Genomic DNA, 16,232 nt, shown 5'->3' on the forward strand with positions numbered 1-16,232 from the left:
CACCTGCGCTCTATACACAAGACCACACACCAACACAACCATTACATTGAGATGGTGGACTGACGGATACACCTGCGCTCTATACACGACCACACACCACCACAACCATTACATGGAGATAGTGGGACTAACAAGACCACACACCACCACAACCTTACATGGAGATCTATACACAAGACCACACAGACCACACCACAACCATTACATGGAGATGGTGGACTGACGGATACACCTACACTCTATACACAAGACCACACACCACCACAACCATTACATGGAGATAGTGGACTGACGGATACACCTGCACTCTATACACAAGACCACACACCACCACAACCATTACATGGAGATAGTGGACTGACGGATACACCTGCACTCTATACACAAGACCACACACCACCACAACCATTACATGGAGATGGTGGACTGACGGATACACCTGCGCTCTATACACAAGACCACACACCACCACAACCATTACATGGAGATAGTGGACTGACGGATACACCTGCGCTCTATACACAAGACCACACACCACCACAACCATTACATGGAGATGGTGGACTGACGGATACACCTACACTCTATACACAAGACCACACACCACCACAACCATTACATGGAGATAGTGGACTGACGGATACACCTACACTCTATACACAAGACCACACACCACCACAACCATTACATGGAGATGGGTGGACTGACCACACACCACCACAACCACGGATACACCTGCACTCTATACACAGGACCACACACCACCACAACCATTACATGGAGATGGTGGACTGACGGATACACCTGCGCTCTATACACAGGACCACACACCACCACAACCATTACATGGAGATAGTGGACTGACGGATACACCTGCACTAGGAGATCTGCTGATATCTGAATTTGCCTTATTTGTTGTGTTGACAGACTTCGTGGCCTTGCATCAACCCAAAGAAGAAGGCCAAGAAGAAGAACTACACCAACTCTGGCATCGTGATGCTGTCATCCATACGGGTGAGACACTGTAGGCATTAGGGGTGGGTGATAATACCAGTTAACCAGTATGTTGCAATTCGAACTTCATAATACGATATATTGCAATACACTTTTCGCGAACCGATTTACCCGATACGATCGGCACTTTCTGTGGCCTTGATTGGTAATTTTCATGATGTAGTCAAAAATGCAGTTAACATTTGTATATCTTATATATTATTATACATTAATAGTTTTGAGAATTTGAGAATAGTTTATTTGTCATATAATTGCATTTACGGGACTTTTAAACCATATAAATATAAAAAATAGATTGGTACTGGCACTTGTTGTAGGGATAAACAATTTGGAAACATTTTCAATTGGTCTCTTGTACAATCACATCTTAGTCCTGATAGTGGCCAGTGGCATTGTTTCAAAAGAAGGGAAACAGTAATTTCATTACCTTGAACAGATAAACAGTCAATATATGTAAACAGACACCGGCACAGTAGTCAGGAATTGCATTGATATCAATGATGACTTGTAGGATTGATTCCATCTCCTGGTTGATGGTCTATCTCGCAGACCTGGTTGATAGTATGTTATATCAGACTGTGCTTTGACATACATTATATCATTTACTGTTTTTCTGATTTATGATCCGATTCCATGAAGAGATCTTAGGGATAAGTTGATCATTACTCCCTTTCTTTAACACTTATTTAAAATGGTCTGAGATCAGTTTCTGGAGTGAGTGAGTGAGTTGGGTTTTACGCCGCTTTAGCAATATTCCAGCAATATCACGGCAAGGGATGCCAGAAATCGGTTTTACTTATTTTACCCATTTGGGAATCAAACCCGGGTCTTCAGTGTGACGAGCAAACACTTTAACCACTAGGCTACACCAGTGCCCCTGCTCTCAGAAACATGCCCAGACTTGAATATTTACACGCAGCCATCTTAATGCTAGGAATATATCACAATGCAGCATAAAACAGCCAAGAAAACAAGACAATATTTAATTCATTCCTGAGAAGTGATCTGATGCTGAACACCAATGAGAACCAGTTAAACAAGAGTAAGATATTTTCAAGTGTGCTGTGTAACGCTGGTGATATATTTGTATACTTGTCTTTAGATACTGATTGATTTCTCCTTTCTGGACTTCATCATGGGCGGCACACAGATCAACCTGACAGTAAGTAGGTCTCCAGTCAACACTCACTACTCTTGTGTTGAAGGGGACAGATCAACCTGACAGTAAGTAGGTCTACAGTCAACACTCACTACTCTTGTGTTGAAGGGGACAGATCAACCTGACAGTAAGTAGGTCTCCAGTCACCACTCACTACTCTTGTGTTGAAGGGGACAGATCAACCTGACAGTAAGTAGGTCTACAGTCAACACTCACTACTCTTGTGTTGAAGGGGACAGATCAACCTGACAGTAAGTAGGTCTCCAGTCAACACTCACTACTCTTGTGTTGAAGGGGACAGATCAACCTGACAGTAAGTAGGTCTCCAGTCAACACTCACTACTCTTGTGTTGAAGGGGACAGATCAACCTGACAGTAAGTAGGTCTACAGTCAACACTCACTACTCTTGTGTTGAAGGGGACAGATCAACCTGACAGTAAGTAGGTCTCCAGTCAACACTCACTACTCTTGTGTTGAAGGGGACAGATCAACCTGACAGTAAGTAGGTCTCCAGTCACCACTCACTACTCTTGTGTTGAAGGGGACAGATCAACCTGACAGTAAGTAGGTCTCCAGTCAACACTCACTAATCTAGTGCTAAAGGGTTCGTTGTCGGCACAGGTACTTCAGATATGTACCCCAGGTACGTTTCGGTTTACAGAAGTGTACCCAAAATCAATGTCAAGATACAGAAACGTACATCTAAACAGAGAACGAGCCCTTCTGCAACCCAAAACTGAAACCGTTTGTAGTTGTTCTCTTTCAATTGATTGTGAGTGGTGTTATGCATCGCGAAATATCCTTCACTATGTATGATCATTTTGTATATAATGGAATCAACAGTATGACAGTTGTGATCAACGAAAAGGCACACTGTGGAATGGGCTCCTCACATTTCTGTATTCTGATTTTGTTTAGGATATGTTTCTGTACACAGAAACGTACCTGGGGTACACATCTGTAGGACCCATGCTGACAATGACCTGTTCAGCGGGACTTACTGTCTGCTCAAGGTTCAGAATCGGATAGATTGTTCACCTAGACTGAAACAGATGCAGGGAGATACAAATATATAAGTATTCAAATTAACATTTCATTTGTGACCAACTCATGTTATTCCGGGGCAAGCTGAATAGCCACTCCTACCCCTCTGGAAGTATTTCATATGAACATCAGAACTACTTTAAACCAGAGGAACGGTAACTCCATCCCTGTTTGATTCCAATGGTACATACTATCATCCAAGCACTCACGCATTGTATTGCTGTTTTGGTTTTTATATATTTATTGTAAAGAATTAAATCTCTTTGATACAACTAAAAGAAGGAGAAAAACATATTTGTTAAAGACATATTCTAATGTAATTATTACTAGCTGTTCACCTTATATTTCCAATTATGTTAATTTTCTAAATAGGGTTTAATAATCACAAATGGGAATTGTTTTTTTTTTAATATACAAATAAAATAATCTGTTTTCATCTACATCAAATCCCAAAGCAGATATTCAAAAATGACTTTAAAATATTTCTCAAACTGAAGATTCGTGTAACCTTGCTGTCATACCCCTGGTGGAATTTTAAATGAATTCACTGAAAAAATATGAATGACTCAAATAAAAGTCCGACTGAAATATCCTCAGAGATGTGAAATATGAGCCAAATGTTAAAGATGAAAGTTGATTAGTTGCATACAGACATGATATTATTGTTTTGAAACTCATTGCGATTTTTAATTGTATTTCCTACAAATGTTGGAATCTCACGTACAGTCTCCAAAACAAGCCTGCAAGATCGTCAGAAATACACTCAGTTGCACCAGTGAGAGCCGTTATGTCAACAAACGCACGTTCGTGTTTTTTAATCTCTCAGCGTCAATCCCATGATTCTTATCAAAAAACTTCACATTAGACCCTACAATTCGGTTAGTTACGTTCTTAGTACTTTCAATATCACGATATATATTTTTCATGCTTTTTTAAACTATAAAATTATGCCATAAACAATTTAAGTAGTCGGGATTATATTTATCAAAGCACCGCCACCATTACACGCGTTCTGATTGGTTTGTCATATTTTCGCACATAACAAGCATCGAGACGGGGACAAGTCTTCTTGGAGGTTTACGGAAAGGGGCGAGTGGTGACGAATGATTAACATTTATGACCCAGGCTAGAATATATACTGAGAGAAACAAATAAAGGATCTCAGGAAAATTCAAGAGTTCACGATTTTAAAATTTTCCTCACCAGCTTTGAATAGCGCGCTGTGGTATGAAAACTGGAAAATAGTAAAGTAATGCTTGAATTTTCCTGTGATTCTTTATTTTTTTTCTCAGGATATATTTGCTATGGAAATTGATGGCTGGCTGTATGTGAATTCGACTGGTGACAAAACATATCTTGGTTAAACGTACCCTACTGCTTAGGCACATAAGCATCATGTGCAGCGATGACAGGTTGGTTTGTAAGTCTTGAAGTTCATACAGCAGCGTGATTTGTTTGTGGATATTGTCTGTGTTCCAATACCTGGTCTTCTATATAGGTGGGCGTGGACTTCACGGCGTCAAATGGTGACCCTCGTCAGCCAAACTCACTCCACTACTTCAACCAGCACCAGCCAACAGAGTATGCACAGGCCATCCAAGCTGTGGGCAACGTGGTGCAGGACTACGACAGGTACCCTGCTACGTTTACCCTTTCTTGTACTGTCTGTTTGACTGGTTTTATCAATCTGTGATTCTGTGTTAGAATTTGAACCATTATTTTTTTCGTAATAGACTGAATGGAATGGTCTGGCTCGGTCAAGTGGTTGATTCGTCTGTCATCTCAGGGTGGTGGGGTAGCCTAGTGGTTAAAGCGTTGGCTCGTCATGCCGAAGACCCGGGTTCGAATCCCTACATGGGTACAATGTGTGAAGCCCATTTCTGGTGTCCCCCGCCATGATGTTGCTGGAATATTGCTAAAAGCGGCGTAAAACCAAACTCAGTCAGTCAGGCAGTTGTCTGTCATCATGTCCATGCTGAGTGTAACTTTGGTCATAATATCAATCACTGGTTTTTCTGATGAGACAATTAAACTTCAGTGCTAACGTGGATAGATGTTGCTTAACACTGATCACAAACAATTAACTGAGAATAAAGAATATTGAAAATATTTTCATCTGCTTGTATTCATTCAACCACTAAATTGTCTGGTCCAGTTTAAACAAGTTACAAGCTGTGGTCATGACTGGATTAAACGCCAGTAGTTTTGGTTTTAATGGCATTGTTTCACCAATAGTGACTCCAGGCAGGGGAGGTAAATGCCTTCCTTGTCGTCATGGTTATCTAGCCCCTTCCTTGTCGTCATGGTTATCTAGGCTGGATGAAAAAGGGAATCAGATGGTCAAAGTGGATAGACAAGTTTCATGGTATCATCATATCCAAGATGATGACTTGTGAAAGGTAACACTGTTTTAACACGTCTGGTTGCCATGGGAATGAAAACCTACATGTCAAGGTCACTTTTAGTCACTATCTCTGATAGTGCATTACCATGTTTTTGTTTTGTGTAGTTTTAGTATTGTCTGATGTTCTTCTTTCAGTGACAAACTGTTTCCTGCTCTGGGGTTCGGGGCCCAGATTCCTCCCAACATGGAGGTGTCCTTTGAGTTTGCCATGAACTTCAATGCCCAAAATCCATTTTGCGCAGGTTGGAATGAATAAATTGCCGATCAATTTGTAAATAAGTTCAGGGCTCTGTCTGGTATTCCTCCTTCCAATTCATAAAGTGTCTTGTTGGGACTCCATACGTTTTGTACCATGCATTGTAAAGATCAGCTTGTGACCAAACTTTGCAGATGCATCATAATTCCCAGTACAGTGTGTTGTGTTCTGAGTTAGGACAACTTTATAAATACCGGCTGCAAAGAGTTCTGAGATTTTTCATATTTTCCACAAAAGAATGTCTTTTAAGTTGGAGAACATACTGTTTGCGCGTGTGGGGATGTGATGATTTATTCACAGGCTTGTGTTTCCTTCTCTTTACCATGCTACATGATGTGTATCTTGAAATCCATATATCTGACATGAGACTTTAGCAGACAGAATGATGAATGTCCTGTTGCCATGGTTGCAGGGATCCCTGGGGTGTTACAAGCGTACTACAACTGTGTGCAGAATGTGAGGCTGTACGGTCCAACCAACGCTGCTCCCATCATCAACCACATCGCCAGGTTTGCAGCCTCCGCTCAGCAGGAGGAGCCCAGCAAGGGAGCCTCTGTAAGTCACTGCTTTACTCTGTTATGGGAGGCGGTGGGGTATCCTAATGGTTAAAGCGTTGGCTCGTCACGCCGAAGACCCGGGTTCGACTCCCCACATGGGTACAATGTGTGAAGCCCATTTCTGGTGTCCCCCGCCGTGATGTTGCTGGAATATTGCTAAAAGCGGCGTAAAAACCAAACTCAGTCAGTCAGTCAGTACTCTGCTATGAAGCCCACTATAGTCTGTTTGCAGTGAAAACGTACCGATGAATTTCACTTTAAACAAAAAGGTATATCAAATAAAGTGAAATTAATATTGCGAATCGTCACAATTTTACCTTGCCAATTGAACATTTAAATCTCAGAATTTTATTCATCTTAAGATAAAAGTTGTTTAACAAATGATCATGCAATGAAATCGCTATTTTTGGTTTGCATTACAAAGGGGGTAAGAGCAGTAGTTGGAACAGAGAAACAAATGCACGTGCGGTTCGTTTTGAGTGTTAACTTAGACCAACTCTACTTGTTCTCGGTGTTTTATTTGATGTGCATACCCCCTTGTTAGACAAACCAATAATAGCGATTTGAAACTATGATTGTTTGTTAAACAACTTTTATCCTAAGTTGAATAAAATTCTGAGATTTTAATGTTCATTTGGCAAGGTAAAATTATGAGGTTTCGCAATCATAATTCCACTTTATTCAATTTACGTTTTTAGAAAAATTAAAATTATGAGGTACGTTTTCACTGCAAACAGACTATAAGTGTGGACTTAAATACTTTTGATAGTGTGTTTGAACTTACAGAATGCAACTAATGTGGGGCTCCTATCATAAAACATACTCACTCACAACATCCTGATGGTGGACACGTTGGTTGATATTTCCCATAATCCACCATCTCTGTGTTTGCCAGGCCTACTACATCCTGCTGCTGCTGACCGATGGCGAGATCACTGACATGGACAGGACAACAGAGGCAGTGGTCAATGCCTCCAGCCTCCCTATGTCCATCATCATCATTGGCGTAGGCGGGGCCAATTTTGACGCCATGAACTTCCTGGATGGGGATGACGGCGTACTGAAGACGCGGTCGGGTCAGAAAGCGCGTAGGGACATAGTTCAGTTTGTGGCATATAGGGACTTCAAGAAAGTAAGTGAAATGGTGTGTCTTCTAACCTTTTATTTTCTTTCTTGTTTCAATTCCTGTCTTATCTTGCAGCATGGTTGTTTCTAACCGAATGTTTTTCTTTACTTTCATAATAAATGTAATACTTACATGTTGTCCTATGCATGGCAACCGCCTCTTTGGTCCAGTGGATAGACTTTCTCGGAAGATGGAAGGATGGTGGTTTGGTACTTTGTGTGACCCTTCCTGGTGCTCAACATATGGGATAAGACAAGGACTATCAGCTCGGAGTCAGGATATGTGTCTGGTTCCCATGTCTGGGTTCGGTAACCATGTCAACTGTGACATGATATTTCAGTGGCTAGCTGTGTAAATCCTCTGGTTCCCATGTCTGGGTTAGGTAACCATGTCAACTGTGACATGATATTTCAGTGGCTAGCTGTGTAAATCCTCTGGTTCCCATGTCTGGGTTCGGTAACCATGTCAACTGTGACATGATATTTCAGTGGCTAGCTGTGTAAATCCTCTGGTTCCCATGTCTGGGTTCGGTAACCATGTCAACTGTGACATGATATTTCAGTGGCTAGCTGTGTAAATCCTCTGGTTCCCATGTCTGGGTTAGGTAACCATGTTAACTGTGACATGATATTTCAGTGGCTAGCTGTGTAAATCCTCTGGTTCCCATGTCTGGGTTCGGTAACCATGTTAACTGTGACATGATATTTCAGTGGCTAGCTGTGTAAATCCTCTGGTTCCCATGTCTGGGTTAGGTAACCATGTCAACTGTGACATGATATTTCAGTGGCTAGCTGTGTAAATCCTCTGGTTCCCATGTCTGGGTTAGGTAACCATGTCAACTGTGACATGATATTTCAGTGGCTAGCTGTGTAAATCCTCTGGTTCCCATGTCTGGGTTAGGTAACCATGTTAACTGTGACATGATATTTCAGTGGCTAGCTGTGTAAATCCTCTGGTTCCCATGTCTGGGTTCGGTAACCATGTCAACTGTGACATGATATTTCAGTGGCTAGCTGTGTAAATCCTCTGGTTCCCATGTCTGGGTTCGGTAACCATGTCAACTGTGACATGATATTTCAGTGGCTAGCTGTGTAAATCCTCTGGTTCCCATGTCTGGGTTCGGTAACCATGTCAACTGTGACATGATATTTCAGTGGCTAGCTGTGTAAATCCTCTGGTTCCCATGTCTGGGTTAGGTAACCATGTTAACTGTGACATGATATTTCAGTGGCTAGCTGTGTAAATCCTCTGGTTCCCATGTCTGGGTTGGTAACCATGTCAACTGTGACATGATATTTCAGTGGCTAGCTGTGTAAATCCTCTGGTTCCCATGTCTGGGTTGGTAACCATGTCAACTGTGACATGATATTTCAGTGGCTAGCTGTGTAAATCCTCTGGTTCCCATGTCTGGGTTAGGTAACCATGTTAACTGTGACATGATATTTCAGTGGCTAGCTGTGTAAATCCTCTGGTTCCCATGTCTGGGTTCGGTAACCATGTCAACTGTGACATGATATTTCAGTGGCTAGCTGTGTAAATCCTCTGGTTCCCATGTCTGGGTTCGGTAACCATGTTAACTGTGACATGATATTTCAGTGGCTAGCTGTGTAAATCCTCTGGTTCCCATGTCTGGGTTCGGTAACCATGTCAACTGTGACATGATATTTTAGTGGCTAGCTGTGTAAATCCATTTGTCCAGCCGAGGACGAGCAGCCTCCCACACAAACATGTTGCTATCTTCACGAATCTTGAATGAGTTGGTTGGTTTGTTATTTTGTTGTTCAACTCCGCAATCAGCAATATTCCAGCTATATGGTGACGGTCTGTAAATTATCGAGTCTGGACCAGACAATCCAATGATCAACAGCATGAGTGAGTGAGTATAGTTTTACGCCGCACTCATCAATATCCCAGCTATATGGCATCGATCTGCGGAATTGGGAACCAATGACATGTGTCAACCAAGTCAGCAAGCCTGACCACCCGATCCCGTTAGTCGCCTTTTACGACAAGCATAGTCGCCTTTAATGACAAGAATCTGTTGCTGAAGACCTATTCTACCCCGGATCTTCACGGGTCAATCAACAGCATGAGCATCAATCTACACATGAATAAGACTATAACCCCAATTCATAACATCTCTTCATGGCACTATGCAACATTTGCTAAAATTGTTTGTTTGTTTTTTAAGAAAAATTACCTGAAAACTTACCTGATTTTTCACAATTTTTCAAGTTGTCTTACACAGAAGTTCATTTAAACAGTTGTATTACAGTTCACCAAGTTAATACTTACCAGTTGTGACCTTTACCTTGATAGTTTTAAACAAGGCCAGAAAGACAGTCTTGGTATTGAATGTTAGCTATTTTTCATATATTCGATACTTCAACTAAACCATGGCTACTTGGAGATGGCTGTATGTGTTTCACAAGTCAAGTGTTGTTGGCCTGTTTTTTCACTAATGGATCTAATTCACAGGCCTCGGCTGAGGAGCTGGCTCGCAACGTGTTGGCGGAGGTACCACGGCAGGTCACTGGTTACTACAAAATGAGGAACATCCAGCCTCGACCTAGAGCTCCAGCAGCAGCGCCACCTACTTCCTGATCAGAAACACACAGAGTTATCTCCCATCTTTGATGGTGCCAGTTCAGTTTTTAGTACATATGAAAAACTAACTATAATTACATGAAGTATCTAGTCTGTTTGCTTGATATGTAATGATATAGCTAGTGGTTTTATTGTAGGGCTAAGGCTGTAGCAGACAAGTAATCTGAGTGTATTTAGTTTGTTAACCAGTTGCAGTTTCAATTAGGTATAGGGTCTATATATGGGCATGCAAAAGACTTTCTAACAAAACCCAAAAAATAGATATTTTCATTCTTTGCCTAGCAATGCATACATAATTCTTCTTTAGTTTGTGTTTTAGCAATTGATGACATATATGCTAGTTTGTTGTTGAACTGTTTCCATATTATTGTGACTTGTTTCACTTTCTGCAATCCTTCTTAAAATCTCATAGAAACAGTCATAGGCAGCTTTTAGAGAAATGCTTGTTTCTGTTCGTTTGCTTGTGTGCTCATGATGATGATGATGATGAATGTATGTCTGAAAATGTATTTGAGAACCACTGCTTGTACTTTTTGATAACGAGACATACTGAATCTATATATTTGTTAAGTTTCCATATGCAATATGCTTCTTTACATATGTAATGTTATTTTTTCCTATTCGCTCCAATATATGCATGTTTTGTTATGATGGTGTATATGTATACAATATTTATGTTATTAAAAGTTATGATGGTTTGAGTTGACAAGCCCTGCAGTGATGATGTTTGTTCGAAACAGGTGATGCAATGCTCGCTCGCTCGCTCACTCACTCACTCACTCACTCACTCACTCACTCACTCACTCACTCACTCACTCACTCACTCCTGTTTTGTTTCTGTTTACATTGTTTAAATCATGAATTTAATGCACATGACTTTCACATATTTAGTGCACGTAGACTGCCATTTATTGTAACAATCAGGGTAGCTGGACATGAGTTGAATATTCTAATCTAATCAGGGATGGGCATGAAGCGTGAATAGTATTTCCTGGTAAATATATTGATGTTATGTGTGTGGTTTCCATGACGACAATCTACTTTTGAAATATGGGTCCTATTGGGGTGTTAGATGCAGTAGTCTAGTGGGTAGGGTGTTGACTGATCACACATAGCACCTGGGTTTGATTCTGTGTGAAGCATTACCTTGTGTCACTAACACTGCTCCCAGTGTGTAAGAAGAAACAAAACTGGGTGATGGAGCGTCATGGAAGATTAGATAATCACTAGGGGATATTAACACACAAACAATGGTCAAGAATGTCAGTGTCATGATAAGTAGAAGGACACAGTGTCAGATCAGACATGTCTGAACCAAACATGTGTTGGAACCCAAACATGTCTGAACCAAACATGTCTGAACCAAACATGTGTTGGAGGTTATTTGACTTGAGCTTCTGGTGTCTACTCAAGCAAAGAGACTTGAGACTTGAGCTTCTGTCTGTCAGTGGTGAATGTGAGCAGGTACGATGAGATTATACTGTGACACGTAACTTTCTCTAGCAGCTCCCCAGGAAGCTTAAAATAAATGAGTGCAGGCTGATCCATTGACTGGGTTAATCAGTGTAATGCTTCGAGAATACGTTTGTGTGGAGTTATTTGCTTTACAAGTGGACTTTTGTAACATATGTTATATTTGGGATTACACTTTCTTAGTAAAGTACAGATTCTAGTACTTTTGTTGGGTTGAGTCCCATCCGGGATAAGAACCCACACCCTCAGAGTCAGACACCTAATCGCGAGCACACAAAGTCAGCCGCCTAAGTCGCTCAGCGACCATAACTATGACCAAAAGTACTAAAATCTGTACTTTCCTAAGAAAGTGTAATCCCAAATATAACATATGTTATATTTGACCACTTTCTAAATGGCATTGTGTAATCGAACTTTTGTTATTATCATAATTATTTTGATGATGATTATTATTATTCACTTCTATAAATGTCCCTTTATGATGTCACATGATCCCATTACTGTTTGCTGTTTTTTTTTAATCAGTGTTATATGATATGTTTGTTAAGGAATCATGGACATTACAATAATTACAATATCAATGTTAATAATCATCAGATAAAGTTATCTTCTGAAGTTTTAATATAGATAGAATAATTTTGATCTGAAAACAGACTGCTGATCATTTCTAGTTATTGGCAGCATGTCATGGTAAGTGTGTGTGGTAAATGTCAGTCATTCTATGTTAAATGAACTGGGCTGAGTGTTTGCTTGTGCCTTAACATTGTACAAAACCTTAGGTCAATTTATCCTGTAATAACCTTCAGCTGTGATAAACACATAGGTAAATATATTATATTTTATTGAAGTATTGAACAGTTACTGTCTGCAAAGTGATGTGGTGTTGAGTGACCTTCATCCAGTCACCTACTGCTGCAGTGGTGGAGAGCATGGGCTCTGTGAGATTACCGTATATTTCAATCTCCTGTTTCATATAGGATCATGTCATTAGGTATGTTATGTCATGTTTTAGAGGCCAGTTGATCATCCATAAAGTCTTGTCATCTCGATACTACCATCTTCTAGAATGCCACTCAAACATATCATTTTGTTGTGAAATTGCGGGTTCAGATGATGTTTGTAACACTCATTATTCCAAACCTAGCTAGGCTACCTCTGTTCCCAGCTCTGTTCATTGAAGTAATGGACAAACAAAATTTATCAGGGTATAGTACCAGGGTATAGTACCTTTATTAATTCATATCATGCTGTCATAGTGTTTTTTCCATCTCTAGTTAGCCTCCTGTTTTTCTCTTGGTAACCATTCAAACACACTGTTTAAAACTGTATTTCCCATAGTTTGAACAGTTTTTTACTACCGTCAAGCATTCTTCCTCCCTTAAGACCATTAGGGAAGAGTCCTTCAGTCTCACATGGATATTTTAACAGTGTTGTGTTTGGCCTAGTATTGTCTAGCATTCCTCCTCTCAGAGACTAATAGAACAGTCTTGGCTTTGTCCTATCTCAGTCTTTCATGGAGCTGTCTTTGGTAAAAAACAGTCTGTGGTTCAGATGAGAAATTCTCCATCACACTGTTACTGCATGAAGAAGCAGATACAACAATCCCCATTGGATCTGTGGAGCCAAATTTTACAGTCTTTTTCATCCGGTTTCGAAGTAGTCTACAAATAAAAAACAGCAACGGGAATAGATTGTCCAAAGATAATGAATCTACTCAGCAGTTGTCAGTAGATAATGGTTTGAATAGATCATGTGCCTTGAACAGATCATCAGTAGAGACTAACAGATTGTCAGCAGATTTTGTGTCTATTTAACAGATTGTCAGTCGTTACTGTGACTATGTCGTTGCAATATTGTTGGCTGTGGTTCCCATGACGACAGTGGTCAGACTGGTCTTACAGTTGTAAGGCTTCAGTGCAGTTTTTGTTTACATCACAGAAATAAACAAATCCATTTCTTGGGGGTTTTAGGGGACGCTCACGGTGAAATGCTCACTCTTCTTCCTCACATAGAATATCAAAGCCACCATTTTGGTTTCTCTACGATTGATTTTAGCGATCCTACGTTGGTCATGAGCAACTTAGACTTTGGATCTTAACTTTACGATTGACTTGGGTAAGACTGGTTAGTGGGACGGTATGCCGATCTTAACGTCACGCTAAGATTGGAATTTTATGGGTTTACGATTGGCGTAGGGCTAAGATCGGTTAGTGGAACGGCACCCAGTCCCATAGCAGATTAAATATTGTCCGTAGACTGTCAGTAGATCTTTGTTGTTCGGTGTCCTGTGACAACAGTATGTATGACATGAAGGAAAATCATTTACATAATAAGTATCTAATCTCACTGAAGCAATTTTGCTATATGCTTAAAACACTTATATCTTATAGAAATCTCTATTTTGCATGAAATTAATATACACAATTTTATATTATGTTTACTTTAGTAAATACAACTGTCATGGTAACAAGACGTGTGTTTGTTTTCATTGTCTGTATCTGAGATGCTTTTATCACAAACATTATCACAAGAGCAGCAACTAATTGTATAAACGCTGGATATTGTGTCCGGAGCATCCACTCCAAGGTTGGGTGAAAATCCCCTTCGATGAGACACCATGCTGCAGTCGTGACCAAACCGGGTTAGATTGAACCTTCAGTAACCCATGCTTGTCTAACGGGATCGGGTGGTCAGGCTCGCTGGCTTGGTTGACACGTCATCGGTTCCCAATTGCGCAGATCTATGCTCATGCTGTTGATAACTGGATTGTCTGGTCCAGATATGATTATTTACAGACCGCCGCCATATAGCTGGAATATTGCTGAGTGCGGCGTAAAACTAAACTCACTCACTCAGTCAGTCGTGACCAGTGTATATGTATATTTATATATCGATATGACGGTGAGTATCAATACTCAACAATCTTGACCAGACAAACCAGTGATTGATATAATGAGCAGTGGTGACAACAATGTACCAACTGACTGATTGTGACCACCAGATTAAATAAGCTGCCTCTTCGGACAATCTTATATTGCGGAGGACTAATAAAAAAAAACGAGAAACAAATCTTTCAGCATCTGGTCCTTGGTTGTACAAACCATTGGTTTAGTGTAGGAATTTAACAAGGTGGAGAATAGGTGTGTCAGAGGAACAATCCAACTCCATCCTCCCTGTAAAGTGATTTATGATCGAGTATGGCGACAGGGTCCATTGTTTTAACAACTTAATATGCCTGAAGCCGATCTGGATTGTGTTTCATTATTGATTATTGTGGAAGGATGCAGATAGCATCTGTGTTGTATATTCCGACCTCATGATACCAGTGAAGCTCCAGGTTAGAATTTGTCTTCAGCAACACATGCTTGTTATTAAGAGGCGACTAACGAGATCGGGTGGTCAGGGTCGCTTATTTGGTGTCATATCCAAAATGCGTAGATCGATGCTCACGATGTCCATCGCTGGATTGTCTGGTCCATGTTCCATTATTCACAAATCGCCACCATATCCCTGGAAAATTGCTGTCTCGCAGCATTAAACAGCTCACAAAGAATCAAAACAATCGTTAACATGATATATTATTTAAAATGAAAACAATGAAATCTTCCTATTATTATAAGAAATGCTAAAAGCAGTGTTTATGTAAGCCTCCGACAGTTCGTACGACCAGTTCCTCCACATCTTACTTAATGGGCATGAAGCCGACGATGCGGATTCTTAGTTTCGATTTTTATGAAAAAGCAGAAAGCGTTTGTGTTGTGTAACATGCTACAAATCATTCACATGATGACAACCCCTTTCTAGAATGTCAAGAAATGTATTTTAGAAGCAGTCGGTAGCATCACATGGCATTATATACTACCCATCAAAAGTTTAGACTCACTTAAAGCACTCACTATATGTTATGTATATATGTATGGTTACATCGAAGATGAATGTCTCCACTAACTTGGGGGAACCAACTGCAAACCTTATGCAGATGAATTGCACGAGGATCATGCATCAAATTGCTGTAAAGCATGTGCAAATATCATGCATGTGAACAGCTGCGTTTTGGTGTGAAGTTTTGTTACGTATTCGTCAATTTTCACTGAGTTTCATCATTTATTGAACCCATGACAATAATCTTTTCAACGTTACAATTGGTTTTACAATACATCAGTTCATGTGTAAACAGTAACTTTAACAGTATGGAAAGTTTTGCAAAATTTGTTTTAGAACAGTTGACTTAAGTAAATGGCTACATTTACACCAGTGAGTCTAAACTTTTGATGGGAAGTATACCTGTATGGAACCCAACCTAACAAAGGTACTAGAATCTGTACTTTACTGAGAAAGTGTAAACCCAGATATGACATGTTACATTTGACCACTTTCTAAATTGCATTGTGTATTCACAGTTGTTTACCGCGTGAGCCTTGTCAGTTTACACTTGTTACAGTAGAACACAAAGTACGTTCACTCTAGACTACCACCTGTCCTACTTCCATTTTTTGTGGTGGCTGAGTGGGTTAAATTCCTCATCAGTCTGAACACAGCAGATATCAGTTACGATCAGTTTAACTCGGTACTCTGAAATGTGAGGGCGACT

At 40.3% G+C, this 16,232-nt stretch overlaps 1 protein-coding gene across 2 annotated transcripts in view; it reads left to right on the top strand.

Moving 5' to 3' along the window:
* The window catches only part of LOC124272334 (copine-3-like), a 25,154-nt gene extending 11,044 nt beyond the window's left edge, over positions 1 to 14,110 (top strand). The window contains exons 9-15 of one of the 2 annotated variants that reach the window (XM_046707508.1): positions 928 to 1,014; positions 2,117 to 2,176; positions 4,717 to 4,850; positions 5,758 to 5,864; positions 6,291 to 6,433; positions 7,331 to 7,579; positions 10,040 to 14,110. In XM_046707508.1, the coding sequence (XP_046563464.1) occupies positions 928 to 1,014; positions 2,117 to 2,176; positions 4,717 to 4,850; positions 5,758 to 5,864; positions 6,291 to 6,433; positions 7,331 to 7,579; positions 10,040 to 10,165 (906 nt within the window). In that variant the 3' untranslated portion in view covers positions 10,166 to 14,110. The remainder of the gene's footprint in view (positions 1 to 927; positions 1,015 to 2,116; positions 2,177 to 4,716; positions 4,851 to 5,757; positions 5,865 to 6,290; positions 6,434 to 7,330; positions 7,580 to 10,039) is intronic. The other variant, XM_046707509.1, reaches the window with a different exon arrangement.
* Positions 14,111 to 16,232: the final 2,122 nt, after the last annotated feature.

Source organism: Haliotis rubra, unplaced genomic scaffold, assembly GCF_003918875.1.
Source record: "Haliotis rubra isolate DU_JTF1 unplaced genomic scaffold, ASM391887v1 Scf1688, whole genome shotgun sequence".
In the NCBI taxonomy this organism is placed as follows: domain Eukaryota; kingdom Metazoa; phylum Mollusca; class Gastropoda; order Lepetellida; family Haliotidae; genus Haliotis; species Haliotis rubra.